Here is a 15574-nt window from a genome sequence, read left to right as displayed (position 1 = left end):
TTCCATTAGTCTAAGTGTTTTGATAGATCAGGCCAATGGGTCCATGTCTCCTTGCATTGCATTTCCCACAGCTACCCACCAGATGTCTGCAGAAGGGCCGACCAGCAGGCCATAAAGCCTCTCCCCCTTGCAACTGGTGTCCAGAGCAACTCAGGCTCTGAAGGTCAAGGTCCCATTGAGGCTACCAGCCACTGAGGAGCAGGGACAGGGGAGAAATCAGCTCTTGTATCATTCCTACACCAGCCACATTCGGTTCATCTCGTGTTCTTGTTATGGACAGCGGGGAAGAATGAACAGTGAGATGCAGAAAGGCTATGTCTTTGTTTAAAAAATAAATAACTGCTTGAATTGAGGAAGAGAAGGGAAATGCAGAAGTCTCCTTTTAAAAGTGAAGCCTCTTTCTTCACATGGCTGAGGTGGCAAGAAATTTACCATGAAAATAACAGAAGTTCCTTCTCTGTCATGGCTGGTGGAGAGAAGCAATTTGGTGTGGTAGTAAACAGCGGCGGCCTGTCGTCTGGAGAACTGGGTTTGATTCCCCGCTCCACATGCAGCCAGCTGGGTGACTTTGAGCCGGTCACAGTTCTGTCTGAGCTGTTCTTAGAGCAGTTCTCTCAGAGCTCTCTCAGCCTCACCTCCCTCACAGGGTGTCTGTTGTGGGGAGACGAAGGGAAGGCAATCGTAAACTGCTTTGAGACTCCTTTGGGCAGTGAAAAGCTGGTTATAAAGACTAAACTGCTTCATTTTGAGTATTTCCACAGCAGATTCGTAAGAATCTGGTGGGTTGTATAGCTTTTATAAATCCAGTCAATCCACCCAAAGCCCACGAAGTCAAACGCGGATGCAGTTCAAGCTGCCTTATACTGAATCTGACCTTCAGTCCATCAAGCTTGGGGGGGGGTCGTTAATGCAGCTTTGGAGCATCACACACAATGCTCCCCATGCTGCTGCAGAGGTATATAAATGCTTCTCTGCTGGGGCCCCTTTCACAGACCATAGTTCCAAGCCGAGGAAAGCTCCCTCTGGTTTTCCAAAAGACATTTTCGGCAGCTGCTGTGTGACTGAGGGGAACACAAGGAGGTTCAGGGGGAGCCAGGCACAACTTACCCCAAAACATCACAGTCTAGTCTGGTTCCCCAGATAGGTCCCTTCGTTTGTTGTCATCCTCAGACCCTGAACTTCCTTGTGGGCTGGCCGCAGGAGCTGGCAACACAGTTTAGGAATTCCCAGAATTAGAAATGTAGTTCCTGATTTAAGCCACAAGAGTCATCCGCCCATCTTCCTTCCCCAAATCTTGACCTCATAAATTCACAGCATTTCCGGAACCAGTAAAAGATCTCATTGGAGCCCAAGAACTTCTTTAGGAAGCATAGATAAGGATGGTGGTGAGATGTTTACGGGCCCTAGGGAAGCATGCCTGGCCTCGACCAGGGCCAGGGCCTTTTCGGTCCTGGCCCCTGCCTGGTGGAATGAGCTCCCGGGAGAGCTGCGGGCCCTGTGAGATCTTCCATCGTTTCGCAAGGCCTGCAAGATGGAGCTCTTCCGCCAGGTTTATGGTTGAGGCCAAGGCTAACATCTAGGCCCCCCCGAGACCTGGGACCTGGGATTGGGATTGAGGATTGACACCATCAGTATCCCCTCCCACCTGCTAGTAGGAGGAGGGAGAAGTTGATTAATTGATTAGCTGATCTTGCCAGGTTAGCTTGCTAACTAATAAGGAATTGTAGCTGTTGTTAATGGATTTTAATGGATTTTATTGGGGTTTATAATGTTGTAACCCGCCACGAGCCGCAAGGGAGTGGCGGGTAATAAATCGAATAATAATAATAATAATAATAATAATAATAATAATAATAATAATAATAATAATAATAATAATAATGTTTATGCACAGTGTTGTTTGCATCAGGAACCCGTCCAAAGGGCAGGAACCCAGATAGATGTAGGCCCAAGGCTAAAAGTTGATTTGCATCCCAACTTACTGCTAGGGTTGCCAACTGTGGACTGGGAGATTCCTGGAGATCTGAGGGAAATTCTTGGAGATTTAATGGAAATTCCTGGAGGTCTGAGGGAAATTCTTGGAAATTTGTGAGGAATTCTTGGGGATTTAAAGGAAATTCCTGGGAATCTGAGGGAAATTCCTGGGGTTTTTTGGAAAATTCTTGGATTCCTCCATCCCAGTCTGATAGAAGCAAAAGGCAACCAGGAACAGACAACAGAAGAAGCCCAATTGTACAAACAACATAAATTATTATTAAAACCATTTTATTAAATAGTTCTTCACTCATGGGGAGAAATTCCGCTACAACTATACAGAATACAAGTGACACAAAACAGCATACACAACCACTATTCACTTATAAAAGGAAGTACATAACACATCTGTCACAGACATTATTTTTAACACATGTATCGCATTGACCGTTTACGCACTGGAGGTTTCATGCCGGGCTGCAGGCGGGAGTTTTAGCTGTGGCAGGTTGCCCCACCTCTTCCTGCACCCACACGGGGGAGCATTTGGCCCGGTGCACCTCATCCGCCTCCTATTTGTGCTCCTGCACAGGAGCTGGGGCAGTGAAGTTCCCAGTGCGGAAACGGTCATAATGAGTCCCCAAAAAATGAGGCCTAACCTGGAAGTTAGAAGGTCGTGTTGTTTGTACAATTAATATTTATGGTTGGCCTTTTTGTACATTGGGCTTTTTCTATTGCCCAGTCCAATAGAAGCTCACTCCTGTTCCTGAAGTGACTCATTCTCCTTTGGCCCATCATCCAAACCACTGTCCTCTTTTTCCTCCTTGGGGCAACCTTCCTCCCAGTTGCTTCCCTGTAACTCTGCCACCGACGCGTATTCAGTGTTCAGGACGGTGGGAGGTGCTGGGCAGGTCCCTCCGTCACACTGCCCCCTGTTGGAATCTGGGAGGTTCTGCAGTTCGGCGTAGTGCAATTCGGCTTCCTCGGGATTATCGGCGACAACCTGGCAATGAGGAAGGTGAGTTCAGCTCAATATTCAGCCCCCTCTCTTTTGCCTCAGTTTCCTTGCTTCGGTTTCCTTGACCTGATCCTGCATGAGCAGAATATGAGGGTGGTGCTTCATCACGTGTGCCATGATTTCACTTCTGGGGGAAACTGGAAGTGATGCCATGTTGCTCTAGGAATGTCTGAAAACTCTATGGTAAAACCTCAGCTGCTCCAGATATTCTTGGAACTACGTGACATCAGAGGCAGAGGCTTCCCCACAACAAGCATAATGCAAGGGAGGGCAGTGTATAAATTTGATAATAAATAAATAATTTATATACAATATTTTTTTGCTAAAACTACCGTATGAATCCACCTTTAAGACCAGCTTTCAAGCCAAGTTTCTGAGATGCTCTGATACAACCTGGTCAAGAGGGAACAGCATAGAAATCGAAATACATACATACGTACGTACGTACATACATACATACATACATACATACATAAATACGTGCAGACAGACAGACAGACAGACAGACAGACAGACAGACAGACAGACAGACAGACAGACAGACAGACAGATAGATAGATAGATAGATAGATAGATAGATAGATAGATAGATAGATAGATAGATAGATAGATAGATAGATATTGGCTGTAGCATAATTTGATTATTTGATTTTCAGATCATTAAAACTGGCTTGAAAACAGGCATTTCTTTTCCTAAGCAGTTTCCTGTGGTAACCTGGGCATTTATTTTCGTGCCTAGTGTTTGCTGTTTGAATTGAAGTTATTTAGACCAGTAATGAAAACTTATCAAAATGGCTTGTATTCAGGGTTATGCGCTGGATTTATAATCCTTCTCCTCATGCCCCACCCTTCTTGCTGTCTCGCTTCTGCCTGCCGCCTTTTTGTGCCGGCTTGAAATGATGCAAGAGAGCAATTCACTTCACACGTGACTCTCTTCTACCTGTCAATCAAGCCAGGCAACCAATCCCCTTTCTCAAGGTTTTAAAGGGCCCGCGATGCCCACTATTTTTTTTTTAAATTACAGCTTGTCTTCAGGTTACAGAGATCAGGCACCCTGAAGAAAATGGCTGCTTTGGAGGGTAAAGGTAAAGGTAAAGGTATCCCCTGTGCAAGCACCGAGTCATGTCTGACCCTTGGGGTGACGCCCTCTAGCGTTTTCATGGCAGACTCAATACAGGGTGGTTTGCCAGTGCCTTCCCCAGTCATTACCGTTTACCCACCCACCAAGTTTTACCGACCTCGGAAGGATGGAAGGCTGAGTCAACCTTGAGCCGGCTGCTGGTATTAAACTCCCAGCCTCATGGGCAGAGCTTTCAGACAGCATGTCGCTGCCTTACCACTCTGCGCCACAAGAGGCTTTGGAGGGTGGACCCCCCTAAAAATCTCCATGAATTTTCCCACCCAGAGATGGCAAACCCATTTGTGAAGTTCTAATAGAGACCAGGCGTTCCACAGATAACCAGCCTTCAATAATGTATTTTCAACACTTCGAATTTGGAAACAACCCGGTAGCCTTCCCCCATCCCGGCTTCTGCCAACGTGATTTATATCCTGAAATTATGTCCTACTTACATTCAGCAGTTTTTGTTTCTTTACTGTAAGGGAAACAAAAGGACACATATCACAGGAGTAAAGACCAAGGCTTAGAGCTCAGTTGCTCTTTCTATGATGGTTTCTTGCTGGTGAATGAAACATGCCTCTGTTTTCATTTCATAAGTATACCATCTTTTGATATAAACAAAGTTAGAGTCTAGGGACATCTGTAACGCCAACAGGTATATTCCAGGTATAATCCTTTCTGTGCATCCACATTTCTTCTGCTCAGACTACATTCTTCTGCTCAGGGTACAGGTACATAGTATCATAGAACCATAGAGTGTCTGTCACTCACAGACAGATGGTAAGATTGATAATAAGATTGATTTTTATATGGCCATATTCCTTTACAAAATAACAATACAAACAACAAATTTACAATATATATATATATATTGTATACAATATATATATTTACAATTTACAATATATATATATATGGGCAAAAGAAGAAGGGGACGACAGAGAACGAGGTGGCTGGATGGAGCCACTGAAGCAGTCGGTGCAAACTTAAATGGACTCCGGGGAATGGTAGAGGACAGGAAAGCCTGGAGGATTATTGTCCATGGGGTCGCGATGGGTCGGACACGATTTCGCACACACACACACACACACACACACACACACACACACACACACACACACACACACACACACACACACACACATATATATATATATATATATATATATATATATATATATATATATATCATATATATATGATAAATTTCACACATATATATATATATATGATAAAATGATATATATGATAAAATGATAAAATAAAAGGCACCTTAAAATATTCCTAGCTAAAACCATAAAAACATTGAAAATATTGCTGTTGTTCTGACCGCACATAATGACATTTTATATGTCACATATTCTTCAGAATCAGATAAGAGAGAGATTACCTTCTCAGTAACAAGAAACAGATCAGATAACACCTCAGCAAGAAAGTTCCTTGGGGCCTGCAAAAAGAGCTCTTCCACCAGGCATTTGGTGGAACCCAGGGTTGCACCTCGAACATCTTGATTGGACCCCCTGCCCAACGCGCACCTGGGGTTTCCCCCCGGACCACAAGCCCCCACCTTGAGCCGGGCCAACCAATGAGACCCTGTACTGTTTTCAAGGCAAGAGATGTGGTTTGTCACCGCCTGTCCCACGTCACAACCCTGGAAACCCTTGGAGGTCTCCCATCCCGGTACCAGCCATGGCCGAAACCTGCTTCTGAGAGCTCATGAGATCAGGCTGGCCCGGGTCATCCAGGGCAGGACACAACATGCTCACCTCGTTTGCAGAGCCGGCAAAGACAAATGCTGAGAATAAGTATTGTCACCAGCATGACGAAGCCAACCGCTGCCGTAAGGCCCAGTTGCCAGACTGCGACGCAAAATCCTTGGTTCTCACTGTCTGTAATGAGAGGTGGCAGCATTAGGCCTAGGCGGTATATCTCAGGAGCTACCCCTTCCCCATGGCCATATTGATCAGGACACCCTCACACACACACACACACATACACGCCAGAAACACATGTCGTTTGAAGCTTCAGCTAACTTTGATTCAAGTCCCAGTGACAGGACTGACACAAAGAATATATACTACAACCAAGGAGGTTTGGATCTAGATTTGAGGAAGAATTTTGTGACGCTGAGGTGTGTCCAGTCCCGAAACGGTCTCTCTCGTGAGGGGGTGGATCCTTCACCCCTGGAGATTTTGAAGTGTTGATCGGATACCTCCTTGACAGGGATATTCACTTGGGAACGCCAGGCAGCTGTTTGGTTTCGTCTGGCATACCCTGGTGAATTGTAACGTTTTCATTCAATTTTTAATTGTTTAAAGGTGCTGATGGGGGCTGCCTTTTGAACCCTGACTGGGTGGAAAGGGGGCATGAGCCCATTCAGGTGATTGGTGATTTAAAAAATAAAAATAAAATTCTCATCGGCAGCACCTGATGACTAATTTCCTAAATGCTCCAGTTAGCCTGGCCGGAGCAGACTACTCGTTCTAGGCCCTCAACTTGACTGTACAGAGAAAACAAAATTGGGAAAAGTCACTCCATGATGTCACTTCCAGTGAGAATGCAGAAATGACATCACCACATTGAGGCAACACCCTAGCACTGAACCAAAACTCTATGGTAAAAGACAGGTGGGTTTAGGTGAATCCCAGACTCGATTATACCACTTTTGGCTTCTCACTATAGCAAAAGACCTTTCATCTCAGGCTCTGCAGTTCCCATGGGAAACTGGCTGCGGGAGGCGGAAACCAGTGTTAGACTGACACAGACCCATAGAGCTTGGAGTGAATCCTGGAGAATTGGCCTAACATGGTGATTAACTGGAAGTGATGCTGCAGCAAAGACATGATGCTCCTTTCATTGGCCCTGCCCCCCAACCATTACAACTGACCTTCAGATGACAGAGATCACACCCCCTGAAGAAAATGGCAGCTTCAGAGGGTGGACTCTGTAGCATCAAATCCCAGCATGGTGTAGTGGTTAACAGCTGCAGCCTCTAATCTGGCATGCCAGGTTCGATTCTGTGCTCCCCCACATGCAACCAGCTGGGTGACCTTGGGCTCGCCACGGTACTGATAAAGCTGTTCTGACCGAGCAGTGATATCAGCGCTCTCTCAGCCTCACCCACCTCACAGGGTGTCTGTTGTGGGGAGATGAATGGGAAGGCGACTGTAAGCCGCTTTGAGCCTCCTTCGGGTAGGGAAAAGCGGCATATAAGAACCAACTCTTCTTCTTCTGTTCTCACTGAACAGTCTCCCTCAGAGCTCTCTCAGCTCCACCTCCCTTGCACCATGTCTGTTCTGGGGAGACGAAGGAAATCACGTATCAGCAGTCTAATTGAGATGTTAATACATCACACTAGCGATCCCCAACCTGTGGGCCTCGGACCACATGTGGTCCGTCGAATAATTGGAGGTGGGCCGCGAAGGACGCCTTCTCCCCCCCCCCCGGCCCTTTACAACACACTTTGGGTGTCATTGTCTCCCATCACTCCCAGATGGGACTATCTCGTTGCAGAGAAACAAGCTCAGGGTTCCCATTGATTTGTCATTGTCATGAGTTAAAATTTCCATGAAAATAAAATGTTCCTTATGTTCGTTGTTGTGGCGTGTCTGTATCTTATTTTGAAGGGATGTTTAAACATTACCATAGTGATCAGGGAGCGTTAGGGCAGTGGTTGAGTGTAGAGGAGTAAACTACCCCCCCCCACCGGGCCTCAGTAAAAGGCGTTGAGTGGTCCCCAGTGAGTGGTCCCCGGCATTGAGTGGTCCCCGGTGATAAAAAGCCTGGGGACCACAGCATCACACCACTCATTGAAATACTGGCTCATGATACCTACATTTGCCATTGCCGGAGATGTCACATCGATGAAGAACCATGGCCAAAATCAGGCCCGAGTCGATCTGGAATCAAAACCTAATAAACAGAAAGAGACGAGTGTCAGGCCCTTTTCTGGCAACATTTCACGAGGCACCCATTGATTTCCAGAGATCCCAGCTATCTTTCCAGTCGGGAAGTGTTGCATCGCCAGCTTGTTCGGACGGAGGAACTTCCACACCCACAACTCCACCACACTGCTAAGGAATCCAGTGGAATAGGCGTACCCCCACATTCCCGTGGGTTGCCCCGTCTAGCCACGCTGCCAGCAGGGGATGAGGGGGTGCTTCCCAGGAGCTGTCTGACATGCCGATATCACCCAGGAGTGATGTCAGGATGGCAGAGATGTCCAGGGCAATGCTCTGGCTTTTGGGCAAAACTCTATGGTAGAATTGGCTTCAAACCATAGAGTTTTGCCCAAAAACTGAAGCATCACATGCCCACGACAACCCCGGCTTGCCGTCGCTGTTTCCAGGATCACTGCATCGAATTAAAAAGCAATGCTCTTCCAGGTTGGGGGGAGTTTTGGGAGGGATTTTGGCGGGCAAGGTGTGTCTGGAAGGCAGGAGAACCCTGCCCGGACCAGCATTACAACAGCCCTCCTAGGTAGGCCAGTAGTCTTATTTCCCTATTGCAGAGTGCAGGAATGCAGGTCCTGAGAGAGCCCTTTTAACCACTGCCCCACACATTGGCTCTCTGGTTACTTGTAAAGGTGCCACTGGACTCCTGTTGAATTTTGCTACGGTTGACTAGCAAGGCGTCCCCTTTGGAATTATAAATGAGTTTCACCACAGGTGTGGATAAGGAAGTAGTTCTCTCCTCCGCTTTCTAGAGAACAGAATGGCTCTTGGCCAGTTCCTGATGTGGTCTCTGGTGAGTCACACAGGGCGGATGCAAAAACCCACACATTGGGTGCCCCTGAAATGAAATCTTCCACCTGACCCAACAACTCTGCCTTACACCATCAAGGGTCTTTTCACATCTGGGGAAAAACATCTACTAAGGAAGGAGGGAGACACAACGATGACAAAGATTTTTTACATTCGTATCTCCAGTTACCCACTCAGCCCAGCCAACCTCGCAGGGTCGTTGTGAGGATACTAGGGAAGGCAGGCGAATTCTGTAAGTCATGCTGGGGACCCCACAGAGGAGAAAGGCAGTGTATAAATATAAATAAATACCCAAACATGAATCTCTCCTGTCCTGAGTAAGCCAAACTGGTCCATCTGGCTCACCCAGTTTGGTGTAGTGGTTAGGAGTGCGGACTTCTAATCTGGTGAGCTGGGTTTGATTCCGCGCCCCCCAACATGCAGCCAGCTGGGCGACCTTGGACTTGCCACAGCACTGATAAAGCTGTTCTGACCAAGCAGTGATATCAGGGCTCTCTCAGCCTCACCTTCCTCACAGGGTGTCTATTGTGAGGAAAGGAAAGGGAAAGCAAGCCGCTTTGAGACTCCTTTGGGCAGAGAAAAGCGGCATATAAGAACCAACTCTTCTTCTTCTTCTCCTTTCTGCTCTGACTGCAGGTAGCTCTCCAAGGCAGAGAAAAACCATTCCCAACCTCCTCTACCCGTAGAGATGGCAGCCTCCAGGTGGGACCTCAAGATCCCCTGGAATTACAGCTTGTCTCCAAATTACAGAGATAAGTGGCCATTCCAGAGGACCTCCAAGTCCCGCCTGGAGGCTAGCATCTCTGCTGATCTACAAACAACAGCCATCAATACCCTTGGGGGAAAAGGGCAGCTCTAAAGGATGGACTGTGTCCACCCTCCTGTCCTGTCCTCCCCAGGCTCCATCCCCCAAAATTTTCAGGTGTTACCCAACCTGAAGCTGGCCAATCAGCCAAAGCCCTTTACTGGAGGCACCATAGATCAAACTGAGAACCTTCTGTGTGCAAGACATGATTTATCCGTGATGCACTGGAGAACGTTGAGCTGGTTTCTCCACCACCGTCCCACCCGTGAGCCTTCTGACAACCACAGTTGACTGAACCTTCAGAAGCTGCCTAGAAAGAGCCACAGACGCCTCAAAACATCAAGGCTGTTTCCCATTTTCCCACCCTCTCTGGCTGCCCCTCTTCCCCCTTCTCACCACAAACTTCAGGCAGATCTCAGGACCAACCTTGAGGTTCTCACCTTCTTCAGCTTTTCCAGTTGGGACCCCCCCAAGCGATAGGCTGGCTTCTGGAGGCTGCCACCATGCCCCGTTGCCTGGCGTCCGTCTTCACGGTCTGCTTTCCCTTCTGCTTCTGAGACCTTGTGCTCCCCAGATGTCAGCAAACAAGCAGCCAAGCGGCGACTTCTGCTTCCACCAGGAAATTCAGGCCCTTTGCTCGAACCAGCAATGAAACAGTAATATGCATTCGACCACAATGTCACTGAACGAGGACTAAAAACCGGAGGGGAGGGGAGGGGAGAACGCAAGGCAGAGATAGAGCGTCTTCTCAGAGGTAATGCAGAAGTCGTGAGCTGAAGACGGGTGGAAACTGCGTTCGTAGGTATCCTGTTTTGTATGAATGGCAGCCCCAGCGGGAAGTGGGGTTGCTTCACTGGCTTCAGCTAGCTGACGTGCAGTTGCATGCTCATTCACACACAGAGAAAGATACTGGTGTGGGTCCAAAGCAACAGGATGAAATTTGGGCCTGGAGCAACAGTGGCCCCTTTAAGATCAACAAAACCTAATTCGGGTTATAAACTTTTATGTGCAAACATCTCAAACACACAAAATAAGGCAGCCATTCTGTAACGTCAGCCCACACAATATGAGTTGTGCATGCTAAGGGTCATTTCAGGCTACCCATGGTGTACTTAAAGGGTTGCCAGCTGATACGTCCCAGACAGGCCCTTCGTTGTGCGAGGAGAGAAAGTGGCTGTGATCCTCCATCCTTATTTCTGGTCAGGCTACCCAGAATGCTTTGTGTGGCAGAAACAGGTGACCAGGCAGACTCTATGCGAAGTCAAGATCCTCAGCAAAGAGGTCTAGCTGTCACAGGAGTAATGCAGTCAGTTGCACGGTTAGGTCCAGCAGGACGTTTGTCCCTCCCCAAGCACAACTGGAACGAAGGGTGCACCTGCAGTTGGACCCGTGGCAGGTTCAATTAACTGTTCTATATTATTTCACCTTAATGTCTCTTCCTGGGGCTCCTAGCAGCTTCCTTCTGTCTTTAATAACTGGCACATCAGAATCCCATTTACCGAGTTTCCACACCTGGACTCCCCCCTCCCAACCAGAATGCAAACACTCTGAAGTCTTTGAGTAGCTCTGGAGGTTCTCCTAAAGGCCCACTAGAGTTCCTTCCTTCCTTCCTTCCTTCCTTCCTTCCTTCCTTCCTTCCTTCCTTCCTTCCTTCCTTCCTTCCTTCTCCTTCCTTCCTTCCTTCCTTCTCCTTCTCCTTCTCCTTCTCCTTCTCCTTCTCCTTCTCCTTCCTTCCTTCCTTCCTTCCTTCTCCTTCTCCTCCTCCTCCTCCTTCTCCTTCCTTCCTTCCTTCCTTCCTTCTCCTTCTCCTTCTCCTTCTCCTTCTCCTTCTCCTTCTCCTTCTCCTTCTCCTCCTTCTCCTTCCTTCCTTCTCCTTCTCCTTCTCCTTCTCCTTCTCCTTCTCCTTCTCCTTCTCCTTCTCCTTCTCCTTCTCCTCCTCCTTCTCCTTCCTTCCTTCCTTCTCCTTCTCCTTCTCCTTCTCCTTCTCCTTCTCCTTCTCCTTCTCCTTCTCCTTCTCCTTCCTTCCTTCCTTCCTTCCTTCCTTCTCCTTCCTTCTCCTTCTCCTTCCTTCCTTCCTTCCTTCCTTCCTTCCTTCCTTCTCCTTCCTTCCTTCCTTCCTTCCTTCCTTCCTTCCTTCCTTCCTTCCTTCTCCTTCTCCTTCTCCTTCTCCTTCTCCTTCTCCTTCTCCTTCTCCTTCTCCTTCCTTCCTTCCTTCCTTCCTTCCTTCCTTCCTTCCTTCCTTCCTTCCTTCCTTCCAAGCCAGAATGTCATAGTTGTTGAAGACCTACAGCCTCTGATCTGGAAAGCCAGATTTGATTCCCCACTCCTCCACATGCAGCCAGCTGGGTGAACTTGAGCTACTCACAGTTCTCTTAGAGCCCCACCTGGAAGTTGCCGGCCTGATCCGGAAAAACAAAATCACAACTTCCCCACTCCAATGTTGTGTTGTGGGGTTAAGCGGATGGGCCGGAGGTCTGGGAGGACAGGCCACCGAGCTTCTCCCACCAGCTGAGATCACTCAGGTTGGAAAATAAGCAGGGTGGGACTCACAAGACCGAAAGTTTGTGGGCCTGCACCTGGCCGGATGAATGTCCTGCTCCACTGGGCTGGACAACCGCATCACCCACAACAGTGCAGGGAGGGGAGGGCCCAAAAGCTGCACCTCCAAGAACAAAGACAGACCAGCTATTACTTCCTAGCCAGTGTGGAGGGCGCGTCCATGGCTCTGTGCATTCACTGCCGCTCACCAGCAGCCATGCCATCCCAACTGCCAGCATGCACGTCACTGCCCCGTACCTGTGAGCCAAAGGCCACATATATATTATTTAAATCCTGCCAGAAGAAGAATTGATCCTATTGAAGGACTTCATTGGCAAACATTAAGTTGAAAAACAACCACTGATGAAAACTCACTTGAAAACGGTTGTAATCCGGAGGCCGTTTTGGTGGTTCGATTAAAAGAAGAGATTAGACACGTTTAGTTACATTCATTATGAAATTGTTTATTGTAGCCTAGGATAGGTTCTTTTTTCTGTTAGAATCATTATCGCTAACAATTGGAAAAATGCTGAAAATTTGGTGATAGATAAGTGGTGGAATAAACGAAAGCAATTTATGATACTAGGAAAAATATAAGAATAATTCAAGGAGTCCGTCAAAGGAATGAATTTGATTTAGTTTGGAAAAATGCAATGGAATACAAAAAAATCTTTAAATAGCAATGCTTGGGAGTTAATTATGTAAATATGTTAGTTTGTGCATTTAGTTAACCATATTATGTTTGTTTTGTGGCTGTTAATTGGTTTTTCATTTTTCTACACGGTATTCTTGATGTCACTATTATTTTTTACTTTCTATGTCTATTAAAATAATCTTTTTAAAAAGTAAAGAGAAACAAGACTTGTGGTGTGGATTAGTCTGAGAGATCAGTCTCTGGCAAGATTCATGTGAAGATGTTGATCTGAATCCGGGTTCCCTCCAGTCCCACACTGTTAAAAAATGCCCTGATTTAGACAAGATTTGTCCGTTTGTGTTGAAAACAGGGCTTCAGACTGGGATGTTCTGAATGTAGGTCTTCTAAACACGTAAAAATATTCATCCTCTGATAGAGATGGAACTGTGGGAATATTTAAAATCTGGAGTGTGTATGATTTAACAGATGGGGACATCGGAGGAGATCTATAATCAGCATATTTAAATTAGGAATTCCCCGATATTTTTCAGATATTCTTCTCCTGTGTCCTGACTTGCTGCTCCTTTGAGTACACTTCCTGCTCTCTTTCCCTTCTTGGTCAGTTAAACAGTTAAGACTCTCTCTCTCTCTCTCTCTCTCTCTCTCTCTCTCTCTCTCTCTCTCTCTCTCTCTCTCCACTCTTACTCACAAAGCTTGTTTCTCTTCTAAATAAAACCATTTTACTATTTTATAATGCCCTCCAATCCATCTTATCCGTGTCAAACCCTTGTGTTAGCAGCTTGCCAGGACTGGAAGCAGGATGCGGCCTTCTGCTAACAGATTTTTTTTCCCAATGGAGGCTCTCAAGAGGCGCCACTGAACCTAAGACCCTTTGCATGCCAAATGTATATTCTGCCTCTGGAGCGGCAGCTCAGCCACACAAACTGGCGGCATATGAAAAAAATCCCCCCAAAAGCCAGTAAGAGGTTGTTTTCCTGTCACGGGAACTCAGGTGAGTTGTTTGTGATGTCATCTCAGTAGGTCTTCTGTGTCTCTCTGGAGTTTGGACCCTTTTCTTACTTTTATTCTGTTAAAGATCGCCCCATAAGCCAGTAAGAGGTTTTTTTCCTTCTCAATTATACACAGGTGAGGTCTTTATGATGTCATGTCAGTAGGCATCCAGTGTCTCTGGCCCTTTTATGAATTTTAGACTGTTTAAAGATCCCCTGATGCAGAAGCCTTCTTGACCGCAGTGGTTAGGGACCAGTCCCCTGTTCTCTTCTTTCTCTCTGACCATTTCCGCACCAGGAATTCAGCCCGTCCCAGCACTCATCCAGTCCCTGGGCAAATTGCCGGATCCGGATTACAACGGTGCCAGCCCAGGGCAGACCCGGGCATGGCACACCTCAGGCCCTCATTCCGCCCACGGCCTTCCCCTCTCTTTCTCTCTCTTTCTTCCTCTCTCTCGTTCAGGGCAGGTAGAATGCAGCCTTATCTCTTACTTTTTCTTTTCTTTTTTTACTTCGAGAAAGCAGAACTGAAAATGTTTCGCAATTTGAATTCGGGACGCGCTGTGATGGTGACGTGATCCTACCGGGGGGGCGGGAGTATGTGCAGAGGCCTTTGCTACCCCAGTGATCACCCTGCTGCTGAGAAAACTCTGATATTTCTTTCCACCAGCTTTTCCACCAGAAAAGAGGCCTCTTCCCACAAAAGGGGAGAGAACTTCACCCTGGGGAAGTGGCACAAAGGTGTCTGTGATAAATAAATAAAGCCAGGTGCGGGGGAGGGATGGAAACATGGCAATTCATGAAGGCCAGTGATTCAGACCTGTAGTTCAAGGGGAAGGACCCACAAAACTCCATGCCCAACCATGGCATAGCAGACTGTTTTGCTTGGCACACCGGGCTGGTTCTCCATGCAATTGGCCAAGGTGAGCCTTGTCAACTCCAGCGAGTCTTCTCGGTTCGTAATGTGACCAAAGTGTGATCATCAAAGTTTAATCGTTTTAGCTTCCAGGGAGAGTTCAGGCTTGATTTGATCTAGGACTAAGGTTGCCAGCTCTGGTCGAGACTGTGTCGCCATGAACATCTGGAGGACCACAGGTTGACTACCCCTGTTCTAGAGCATAGGTGGTCAAACTGTTGTTCTCCAGATGTCCATAGACTACAATTCCAATGAGCTGGCCGGCGCTGATGGGAACTGTACTCCATTGTCATCTGGAGAGCCAGATTTTGACCATCCCTGTTCTCGTGTAGTGGTGGGTGCCATGGAGACTGCCGACACCTGCAAGGAATCCATAACATGTTTTCGCCCCAAATTCCGCCCACCCCCCTAGTCTCGACCAGAGAGGGACCTCAATGGAGTATAATGCTAGGGAATCCAGCCTCCAAAGGAGCCATTTTCTCCAGGGGAACAGGTCTCTTTACTCTGGAGATAGGGGATCTACTGGTCCCATCTGGAGATTGACATTTCTGTCTAGGACCCACTTATGGAGGAAAACGCATTGGAGCCAGGCACAGCAGCAACTGTGAGACAACTTTCTACACTGTGATTTGCGCAACTCCCCCAAGAGTGACAATGGCTACAACTTAAAGCCATTTATTAAGTAGCTTCTGTCATTCAGAGGTGTGTCAACAGAAAGTAGTGCCTATGACAAGCGCCCCTGATATCTTCTGTGTGGCATCAGCAGCACACTGGGTTACGTTCCGGAGTCCTTCCACCT

At 47.3% G+C, this 15574-nt stretch overlaps 1 protein-coding gene across 2 annotated transcripts; it reads right to left on the bottom strand.

The window, feature by feature from the left end:
* Positions 1-2244: 2244 nt before the first annotated feature.
* On the bottom strand, positions 2245-11002 carry LST1 (leukocyte specific transcript 1). Of its 2 annotated transcripts, none has more exons than XM_077331258.1 (5): positions 10104-11002; positions 7945-8021; positions 5876-5998; positions 4562-4584; positions 2245-2974 (listed from the first exon to the last, which is right to left on the bottom strand). In XM_077331258.1, the coding sequence occupies exons 2-5, from the start codon at positions 7982-7984 to the stop codon at positions 2726-2728; spliced, it is 435 nt and encodes a 144-aa protein (XP_077187373.1). In that variant the 5' UTR covers positions 7985-8021; positions 10104-11002; the 3' UTR covers positions 2245-2725. The 2 variants fall into 2 exon arrangements, with proteins under 2 accessions (XP_077187373.1, XP_077187371.1); XM_077331256.1 differs by having other exon boundaries at positions 10118-10996.
* Positions 11003-15574: the final 4572 nt, after the last annotated feature.

Source organism: Paroedura picta, chromosome 3 (genome assembly GCF_049243985.1).
Source record: "Paroedura picta isolate Pp20150507F chromosome 3, Ppicta_v3.0, whole genome shotgun sequence".
Lineage (NCBI taxonomy): Eukaryota > Metazoa > Chordata > Lepidosauria > Squamata > Gekkonidae > Paroedura > Paroedura picta.
This window is presented reverse-complemented; position numbering and strand designations above follow the sequence as displayed.